Here is a 9,701-nt window from a genome sequence, read left to right as displayed (position 1 = left end):
TATTTACTTATCAGGTTATTTCATGAGAAAAGAACTGAAAATAATGGACTATTTCATCAGTATAAATATATGCATCTTATTTGCTATTTCAACACAAGGGATGTAAACAATATGAGTCTCATGCAAACAACTTTATAAATATTACATTTCCTTGACACATTCATCCAAAGCAATTTACAATTATGACTGAATACAATTTGAGGATTAAGGGCCTTGCTTATGGGCCCAACAGTGACAACTAGGCAGTAGTGGGGCTTGAATCAGCAACCATCTAATTACAAGTCAAGTAACTTAACCACCACTGCCTGTAAGCTTATCACTGCTTTATATTATGACCAGTAGGATACACAAATATATTCATTATTTTGGGGCTAAATTCAAATTATTTTGCAAGTTCTGATAAGCATTCTTATTTGCTACAACTTGCTTGATCCATTGGACTGAAAGCAAATATGGAATCTGCAACTGCCTTGCTTACTGCTCAAAAGTCTCCTAGACAAGTCATTACAATAATGCTTGTGTAAAATCTTTAAAATTTTCTAATAAAGGATCTATGATCTCATTTTTCCATGAAAAAAATACATACACATTCAACATAAAATGAGACAGAATGTGAGCTGATAAATAAATATTAAATATTAATATAATGCTTTAGTATTGGCCTCAAAAGATTACGTACAAAAGTATTAATAAAATGTAGTTCCTCAATTCCTGCTCTGAGGAACAATATTTTCACAGCTGGTGATCATCCACCAACCTATGCATTTGCTATTTCTGCCTATGGAGATTTAGCATTAAAAAAAAACTCAAAGCCCCTTCTGAGTACAGTATCTCAAATATAGACAGACAAACAAACACACACACACATATGCAAAAAAAATAAAAAATTAAAAAAATAAAAATCTCTGGTTGTTCCAAAACAGAATCATTAATTACAATGTATTTTATTTTTGGTTGTTCCAAAACAGAATCCTCAATTATAGTAAATTTGTGTATCGCCATAATGATAATTTGACATACTGCCAGTATGGGAAAATAAATAAATAAATAAATGATTGCGGCAAGAATCTTGACATCTGTGCGGCATGGCAGTGTCAAAGCTCTGTAAAAGTAGTTGTTGATCCACTCATCTACAGTTTTTATGGCCTCCAAAAAAGGAAAACTGGATGGATGGATGGATGAATGGATGGATGATGGTGGATGATGGATGGATGAGATAGACAAACAGACAGAAAGACCAGCTTTTGATGACAATGATAAATTAAACTTGCATTTGCTAAGCAAAAAACAATAGATCAGAGACCCACATTGCATAAAGCTATTTTTTTTATACGAAGCTTTATACTAAATAGAATATTTTACATGTTGAAGTAGCCTAATGAGATTTTGACAAAATTATAGCCTTCCAAAGTCAGTTTTCTCATATGTCAATTCCCATAATGTAGCCTACAGACGATTACTGAAAAAGTTGAGCCCCTAACATTGCACATGCATTATAAATCTCCTCCCTGGGGCTTGCGAACATACGTTTTATCTGACAGTATAATGCTCTTCTTTTTAAGCAAAAATATCCTTTATTATTACATTAATCTAATTTTAATTAACCAAAAACAAATACCAGCCTGACGAATCACAGAGCTGACTTACCAATCAACTCTATGTTTCGCTTCAAGAAAATGTATGATCTTACTTGATAATAGCAGCATCGTAAACAGAGGAAACGCCAACGTCATCGTGGTCCTCTTTAAGGTTACGAATTCACAGTGATTGGTGTTATAGAGTAGTGAATTCCAAGTTCAGTTATTAGCCTAAGAAAATGTCCAAATTCCCATCGATCGGGAGAAGTTTTTTTCCTAATTGTACAGAAATTGCCCTCAGGAAAGACAATGCTGCAACGTTCTCTCTTAGACGGTCTACAGACGTTGTCCTCAAAAATCCGTTATTTTGCGCTGTTACGTACAATTATGTGGCACTTGCCGCTTGTAGACGTTGGAAGTTAACTTTCTTTGTGTGGGCAGCATGACAGACATAAATCACCTTCGCACAGGGCAGTGAAAATAATTAGGTATAGGTTACAATAACGATCTGCAATCTTTTCTCATTTTATCCTTACTAAAGTAAAGATCCGGCGTTATGAGTTCCGTCGATTAATCCCCTAGATATCGCAGAACAATTTTAAGGGCGCTGTGACGTTAGCCAACCCACAGTCTCTGGTTTGGAAGAATCTAGAGCTAGTTAGCTAGACCTTTAACCTCATTAACTGCTTTTCAAAAGCAAAAAGGAGCGAAATATCCTTTCATTAAAACTCCGCTGTTTCTTTTAACGATTAAGGTGCATAAATGCGATTAGATGTAGGTGGAGATAAAATGAACAGCCGATTTGACGCCCTTAAAACATTGTTCGAACACTGAAATTATTATTGGTAATAAATATACCATACATTTCCATCCCGACCTGTTACCTCAACATAAAATGTAAAACACACCAGTAATGTACGCAAAATAACACAAATTATTTTATCTATTGTCTATTTAGACCTATTACTAGTAGACTGCCTTTATTTATTATTAATATTATTGTTGTTGTTGTGTCTATTTATTTATTTATTAGCTGAGTTAGTCTATACATGATTTAGAACTTAGCGATTGCCTTAGCTGTACGGTCTATTTTTCAAGTCCGCTTCACTCACTCAATTTAAGACTTCAATTAAGACTATCGTCATTCATTCTTTAAATGACCACAAGTTTTCATTTAATTTCTGTTGTCTCATTTCTGATGATTAGACTATATAGTGTTTTTCTTACCCATAAGATTCGTCTCGTAAGGTTATCTAGCCTTTTATGAACGGGCGTGCGGTGAAGACACGAAAATGTGCAAAGCGTAAGCCCTCACGGTTTTAACTAGCGAACCACTGCGCTAAGTACGCACCCGTGTTTTGACATTTCAGTGTATATCTCCTATAAAAAGCAACCATCTCCCCCGTGTGGCCAGTGGATGCTGATACACTTTGTTTTAGGTTGGGTTGGTATCCAAAAATCTCTCAATCACCTTTTTTTTTTCTTGAATCAATTTTTTAGCATACTTAAGCATCATGGCATTCTGTCAGGTGCCCCCTGCACTTCAAAGTTTGCCGTTTTTCAGCTCTTAAACACCTGACTCATCTCTCAATTAGTGGTAATTAGCTGATAAGTTTATTCAAGTCAATTTGACCACAAAACAGTTTAAATTCTGCAGTGAAAGAAGGGCCGGGGAGTAAGTCTTACTACTACCTTTGGGATTCATCTAGCCTAAAAATGTCAAATAGTGAACAACCATTATCAAGTTAATACAAGTATGACTTTTTAAAATTTGAGTTCAAGATTCTACTTGTGAAAGATTTGGATGGGAAGTGCAAAGAGACAATCACTATGGCCAAGAACCCTTGTGTTTGTTTAGCACAATAATCAGAATTAAATGAATGTTATTGTCATATCTATAAGGGTTGTAGCAACTGTCCTCTTCCAAATAATAGAAGAACTTATTATTTAATATTTTAATTTGAAGGAGTTTTATGTTTGGTCAGAACATTAATAACCCATATTCAGGTGTATTGTTGGATTTATTTTATGCAAAATGCTTCTCTCAGATCTCTGCTGTTCTATTACTTGTTGGGAACATTAATTCTGTTGGGTTATTTTGAATTGTTCATTTAGCTTGTTAGAGGTTTTCAAAATGCAAAGATTATTTTTTTTTGCTTTACATGCTGGATATTTAATTCTCTCCAGATATATGTTTAGTTTGTAAAAACAGTTTAAAAATATTGCTATTATTTTTGTCAAGTCAATTTACCATTGTTGTTAAGAAAAACAACAATGCCATCCTAAACTATTTTACATTGCATAATTTACTGTTAATTTACAATTTAGTCTTAAGTTACTTGAGTTACTCATACTTAAGTTCAAAACATCACATTTTCACATTAGTGATAAGCACTATGCTAATCAGCCTAAGTGCACGACTTGTATGAAGTACACAAATAGGCTATTCTGGGGTAGGTGGCTACTATAAAGCCAACTTAAATTACATTTTCTATTTTTAAAATAGTAGGCATTGTATTGCTCCTTCTTACACTTAAAACAGTTTATCAACCATTCTTTGCTGCTTTGATATGGAAACAGTGACAGATGACAATGCTTTCTGGGACAGGCTCCATCCTTCAGCCCTCCAAGTGGATGCTTTTCCATCTAAAACTATTTACCAGATAAAGTCACAAACTGGCCTTTAAGATTCCGCCAAGTGGAAATGATGTTGGCATGTTAAAAAATAATGAGGTATGTATCAATTATAACTGCACATTTTTTCATATGTTAAATATCTACAGTCAATTATTTAATCATACTTTTCCAATTGTGGAAACAGGCTAAAAGTAAGGGGACGATATTTTGTAAAGAAAGTTATTTTGGTAACCATGAAATAACCCTATTCCGATGCTTTGGTTTGACCCACTGCAGAGGAGCATCCTGTGTGGGTGGGGCCACTGCAGCAGCACTGCAGCAGAACAGAACACAGAATGATGTGGCATCTGCTGGAGGACCGTGATCACGGAAACAGTTAGGTGGAGCTGGAGTTTATTTCTACTGTTTTTGCAGCCGTTTGCCCTTGTAGCAAAACATCTGAAAATGTTGAAGATGTTGAAAGGACAGGTTAGTTGCGTTGAGTAATTTTCATGCTTTCTTTCTGTGTGTTTAGTAGACTGGTAAATCATTAGCCCTGATTTCACAGTATGGTTTTATTGGCTTTTTCCTATATATGCATATTGAAAAAGCCTTTATCAAATGTACCCTCATAGACTGTTTCAGAATATTCCCTGGCATGCTGCATGCTTAGCTTCTGCCACTTCAGCAATATATATGTTGAAACACTATGCATTATCTGTAACACATGGATGTATATGGGTGCTGTTTCTGGTTCTCTCCCTTGTAAAATTGAAATTAAGATCCTTCTCTTTTATATCACCTTCTCTTTTATTGCAAATATACAGCTTGCTGTGATGACCTTGCTTATATGGAGTGCCTCTCTGGCAGGTAAGAGGCACTAACTGATATTTTAATAATACCCCAGACTCTTATGATTAGCTAAACGTAGGACCATATTTATTGCATGATTTAAGGTGTAGGAAGTGAGCTAATAAAATCGCTTGCTATTAGAGAACCATAAATCCACAAACTCCTGCTGAGATTCTTGACTGAATCAAAACTCCACTTTGACTAAATAAACACACATCAAGCGCTCACAAGCAGGTAATATCTTTTCTCAGTTCTGATGGGCCCTGCTCTGTGCGATGATCATGATGATGATGACATTGCTGGGGACAAGGTGATGACTGTGTGCCAGGAGGAGGACAATGACCTGAGAGTGACCTGTCCCCTGCGGCCCAAGCCAAACTACCACACTGAGTATGAGTTCTCCATGTCCATGGGCAGCAAAGAGATCATCATCAATACCAACGTGTCTGGGACTATGCCAGAGCCCAAGTTCAGGCACAATACATACGTGGAGGTTTGGTACCCATATGGATTCAAGTTGACCATGTTGGCATTCACCATCAAGGAGAACACACGGTTTATGTGCAGAGTGACTAAAGAAGTGATGACTCTGTCTGTTGAAGCATGTATGCAATCATTCAAAGTTGGTAAATTGTATCGATTTTTTTACTTTTACACTCTGTGCTTCTATGCTGGGAGGATTTTACAGATTATAACCTAATACTGTTCTGCATCCTGATACTGGGTGAAAATTGCTAAATCAAGGAGTAATTGTTAGCATGGATTTAGCATTTTGCTTGACTCCTTCTAAAGGTTTCCTTCTTCTTCTCTTCCAGACACTCTGCAGCCCTGCTCTGCCATCAGTCTCTTTCTCCAAAGTTATCCATGCCTACTGAGCCTACTGCCTACCCTTGGCATTATTCAACATCTAGAGGCCCTTTAGGAAACCACCTGAAACACTATTTGCCAGTGTGCCATTGCAGTAATGAAGGTCTGGGAGGAAGAAATTACTAGGGGCATTTCAGTTGCTCTGTTATTTATTTTGTTTTGGGTTTTTTCTTGTTTTGATTTGTTTGTTTGTTTGTTTGCAGCAATGTTTTATATATGCTGCCTTTCTTATCAATGTGCTGTACTGTACAGTAAGTGTAAATACTTGCCTCTATGATGGTATCTTATGTTTGATGCGTTACAATACAGTTGAAAACCTGCTAGATTTAAAATAAACATTCCCTGTGTTGAAGATCAAACAAATAATCACTTGGTCAGCCAGAATATTGTTTCATGGTCTTGTAAAATTATAGAACATCTAAAACAATGCTGCAAGTGTGTATTTTTCAGACTAAGTGTAATTTTACCTCAGCACCTTATACTGTTTGTAGTCACTTTTTATGACTTTCCTAGAAAATTAAAGCAAGGTGTCAGTGCTGTTATGGCCAGGCCTTTACAATACTGCATAAAATGCTGCCTCTTTGCTTTCAGTGAAATAAATTATACAGAAACAGTCAAAATGACAGTTTCACTGGATTTTAAATAAACCATGACTGAAGTCCAATAACATCTGTAATGTGAAATGTAAAATATCCAGTGGGACATGGAGTACGGTATTCCAGTAATAATTCACTGTTCAGTCTATCCCTAAGTAGAAACATTGTAACAACAATCTTATGGAAATATAATGCTAACATACACTGTAACTTAGAATCAGACTACACTTTATTACTTTTTAATCAGACTACACTGAATTCCTTTTTGTACTGCCCTGCTTTTGCTGCTTTTTCAGAGGGCCCACTGCTTTTAGTTTTAAATAAAGTCAGGAAAGTGTGTAGATAAAGAGAGCTGGTTTGATTTCTGCCTGAATTAATTAGATGGTAGCACATGAACGGGATTTCATTACTATTAGCTTATTTCCAAGAAAATAATTTTAGTGAGAATTGAAAGTGAGCACCTCTATGAGAAATATTAGTAAAAATACAAAGGTCAGGCCACGCCCGCAACTCATGAGCTGACGAACCGAAAGTGAAACTGCTTAAACAAGCGGACAACAAAACTAAGGAACCTGAGGTACTTTTTTCTTGCTATATCACGTCATAAACTGACAAAAATATGAATCTTTTCATCTTACGAGTAAATATATGCTCATAGCTTAAGCCTACACTAAACGACTTTCCAAATCTCAGACTCGCTATACTGCTCACACTATCGTCTGTGAGCGGGTTTTCTTCATGTAGAGGTGTGTACACTATACGTGCAGGGTTCATTTCAATGGTTTGATTGTTTGATGCAGTGAATCGGAAACGGAAGAAACGAGAAACGGTTTATGCACAAGCAAGCAGAAAGAGTTCGGCCAGAATTTTCGTTGTTTTAAACGTACTTTCGCTTCATTATTTTTGATTGGAAACTGTAGGTGGCAGTAAAGCACTGGTTATACATATACATGCTACTGCGTTAAAATGCAATTATTTGCCTAAAAATGTAAAAAGTCCTCGGGGAGGGATGTGATAGTTTCTAAAATCATCAAATCACTAACAAACATTAACATTAAATCATATGTTATTAAAGCATTACATCAGATTTATTCGACTTGGTTTTTTTTGTTTGTTTTTTTTTACAGCAAGAAAAGTGCAAAGATGCCAATTAAGTTCAGTGGGTGGGAGGCTTGCTGTGAAAATTCAAAGCACCTGCAACCAGGCCAGGCACCAAAAAAGAGCCACGGCTATACTATGTATCATGGGACCCACAAGAACAATGCCTCGGCTATCATATCATCAGGATTCAGGCCCTCTGCTGGAGGAACTCTGGGAGCTGGAGTCTACTGCAGCCGTGACATTAACAAAGCCATGGGCTACCCTGGGGGCTGTGGCCCCAATGACAGAGTTGTGTTCAAGCTGCGTGTGCGAGTGGGAAAGGTGAAGAGGATTGATGCCCAGTGTATGCACCTGATGACCACTTGGCATCAGCATGGATACAACACAGCCTGGCTACCCAGCAGCATGTTTGGCTATGAGGAAGACTGCGTTTGGGATCCAAAACGGCTCATTGTGGTGGGCATAGCACACTGCATGGACCCTGGTGTAAAGACTTCTTTGGAGAGTCTTATAAAGCAGCAGGAAAATGGAGCAAGATACGGGCAGGCTGGGCCAGGGGGTGGTCTGTGTAAAGGCTGTGGGATGCACACACAGGACAAACACACTCTGGAGACATGCTGGAGCTGTCGATCAGTCATATGTCCTTTCATGGCAAAGCATGTATGCCCGAAAACCTGAGTACTGACCAACTGGGCAGTGATAGCTCAGTGATTAAGGTACTTGACTAATAATCAGAAGGTTGTCACTTCAAGACCTGTTGCTGCTTTTGGGTTCCTGAGCAAGGCCCTTAAAAAACCCTCAGTTGCTATAAGTTGTAATCAGTAATAAAACATTTTTTAATAAAAAAGCATCAGCTAAAATGTTGTAAATGTAAACTTCTTCAAGCAAAGGAAATGGTTAAAATTGAACTGGTGTGTTTGTGGCTCTGGAAGAAAAAAACATCTTTATAAAAAGGAGTAATAAAACTAAAAATGGTTCTGTCTATTAAAATAATATAAAATAAAAATCATGGTTCCATCATTTACTGATGAGCATTTTTACACTAGGGGTAAGCACTTGGTTATAGAATCATTTGCATGTGACATAAAAAACTACATATATGAATAAAAACATATACAGCTATTTATTGTGCAGATGCTTAAAGGAATACTAATAGAACAATGATAATCATAACTTGTGATAAGCATGTATATCTAGTTCATTGGTAAAAAGAAAAGACCAGTAAAATAAACAATACATTCAGTGTTTTTATTGATTTGTAGTCATTGTCAGACTTTGTTTTCCAGTAATGAATACAAATTTTCTAGACATTTATAATCAACAATTTCTGGATGTAGCATGATTCATTGTGTTTCCATCTACAGGCTCTGTATAGCACTGTAGGCATAGCATGATTGATGGAGCTAAATCATCTTCTGCCCACATCATGAATTCTCAAAGTAGCCTATATTCGATCACTCCAAGTTTAGAAAAACAGTCTGAAAAATTCAGCAACATTAAATAAATACATTGTGAATGTTTTTGTTTTTTAACCATTTTTAAGAACCTATGCTTTTCCATTTACAGAGATATTTTTTCCATGGTGGATCCAAAAAAATCTAGTATATTGAGATAATTGTGGAAACAATCACTAAATAGTGAGATATGGGTATGATAGAGTTTGGTGTTATTTATTTTTTTAAGGTACACAGATGCCTGTCAATTTACAGAAATGTCTTCCCAGGATGTTCTTATTATGAAAAAGGGATTATTATTATTATTATTATTATTATTATGTATCTTAATTCTGTAATTTGCTGTCACAAACCAGTTTCCAAAACTGTTTGATATTTAAGATGCCCCATTATAGTATAAATCATTCACAGGGAAAGCGCTTCCAAAAACATTAATTGTATCAAAATATGAATTAAATATTGTTGAATGCATTTAAACATACATAATTATTGAGAATGAGTATGCTAAGGAAATGTCTAGAGGGTGTGTCTTTACGCTCTTTGAACAGTAGGTACAACTGAATGCCTTATCTCGGTGATCATGGTGCGGTAATATGAAACTATTATGAGGGACATAAAATTTAGTCTAGTCTTATCTT

The 9,701-nt window shown here is 36.1% G+C and overlaps 1 protein-coding gene across 2 annotated transcripts; it reads left to right on the top strand.

Annotated features, from left to right (window-relative positions):
• The first annotated feature begins 7,005 nt into the window (after window positions 1–7,005).
• LOC113573365 (gig2-like protein DreN) lies at window positions 7,006–8,822 on the top strand. Of its 2 annotated transcripts, none has more exons than XM_027003579.2 (2): window positions 7,006–7,085; window positions 7,636–8,821. In XM_027003579.2, exon 2 carries the CDS (start codon window positions 7,652–7,654, stop codon window positions 8,285–8,287), a length of 636 nt encoding a protein of 211 aa, XP_026859380.1. In that variant the 5' UTR covers window positions 7,006–7,085; window positions 7,636–7,651; the 3' UTR covers window positions 8,288–8,821. The 2 variants fall into 2 exon arrangements, with proteins under 2 accessions (XP_026859380.1, XP_035383483.1); XM_035527590.1 differs by lacking the exon at window positions 7,006–7,085 and adding an exon at window positions 7,167–7,254 and having other exon boundaries at window positions 7,636–8,822.
• The last annotated feature ends 879 nt before the right edge of the window (window positions 8,823–9,701 follow it).

The sequence above is a fragment of the Electrophorus electricus genome, chromosome 6 (assembly GCF_013358815.1).
Source record: "Electrophorus electricus isolate fEleEle1 chromosome 6, fEleEle1.pri, whole genome shotgun sequence".
Taxonomy (NCBI): domain Eukaryota; kingdom Metazoa; phylum Chordata; class Actinopteri; order Gymnotiformes; family Gymnotidae; genus Electrophorus; species Electrophorus electricus.
The sequence above is the reverse complement of the archived record's forward strand: the minus strand, read 5'-3'. Positions and strand labels throughout refer to the sequence as shown.